This window comes from Pterocles gutturalis, unplaced genomic scaffold (genome assembly GCF_000699245.1).
Source record: "Pterocles gutturalis isolate BGI_N339 unplaced genomic scaffold, ASM69924v1 scaffold6640, whole genome shotgun sequence".
Taxonomy (NCBI): domain Eukaryota; kingdom Metazoa; phylum Chordata; class Aves; order Pterocliformes; family Pteroclidae; genus Pterocles; species Pterocles gutturalis.
The window spans coordinates 80,082-80,847 of record NW_010140643.1 but is presented as its reverse complement, the minus strand read 5'-3'; the positions used below and the strand labels follow the sequence as shown (position 1 = coordinate 80,847).

Below are 766 nucleotides of genomic sequence, written 5' to 3'. Positions count from 1 at the left end.
GCCATAACACTGCTTGTCTTTCAGCATGAGTTTACAGTTTGACATAGGTTAAGCAGCTCAAATGCCAGCCTAGAGGAATCCTAAAAAGGCAAAGCAGGGCCACTCAAGGCAGACTTTCATGCCACTGGAGCCCCAGTAATTACATATAATGCTGTGGATTGACCATCTGATATTACCTTGTCCTTTCTCTGTTCAGCCAAGAAGGTGAGGGCACTCCTTGCTCCTACAGTCATAGGCTTGCACCAGGCAGGAGCTCTGCCAGGGCTGGCCATCTCCTAACTGTTGCAGGAGCTCCTCCCAAGGGGATACGATGGCTGAGCAAGGATATAGTATCACTTCTCCCAGTCCCATTGTTATTAGCCCTCTTCAATACTGTTAGAATGGAACTATCACCCCATGTATCTAGCCACATGGCCAGATATTACACAATTCACTAAGAAAATAAATATGGATACCAGATGATTTGGGGCAGCTAGGCAGACAGGGGGGGGTGAGAGTAGCTCCTATACAAACCTTACAATTTCAAGTATTATGACAAATCTTGAAAATTTCCATTTTCATAATGGTAAGAAGTCTGTTCTTCCATGTCTTGAGTTACTTGCTTTTGCTTTCTCCATTCCTTTCTCTGTACTTCACTGTTTTGACTGGTAGCACCATACATTTTCTTTGAACTTACAAAAGTTTCATTGTTCATCTCTGTTTCTTCAGCTAGTTCATCCTGATCAATTATGCCACATTTCTCTTCATTGAGTTTTTCAGGGTCAGC

General features: G+C 43.1%; 1 protein-coding gene across 1 annotated transcript in view; it reads right to left on the bottom strand.

Annotated features, from left to right (window-relative positions):
• Positions 1–529: 529 nt before the first annotated feature.
• The window catches only part of SLC17A8 (solute carrier family 17 (vesicular glutamate transporter), member 8), a 28,630-nt gene continuing 28,393 nt past the window's right edge, over positions 530–766 (bottom strand). Inside the window, 1 exon segment of the mRNA XM_010083745.1 lies at positions 530–766. This exon segment is cut by the window's right edge and continues 30 nt beyond it. Coding sequence (XP_010082047.1) covers positions 530–766 — 237 coding nt within the window.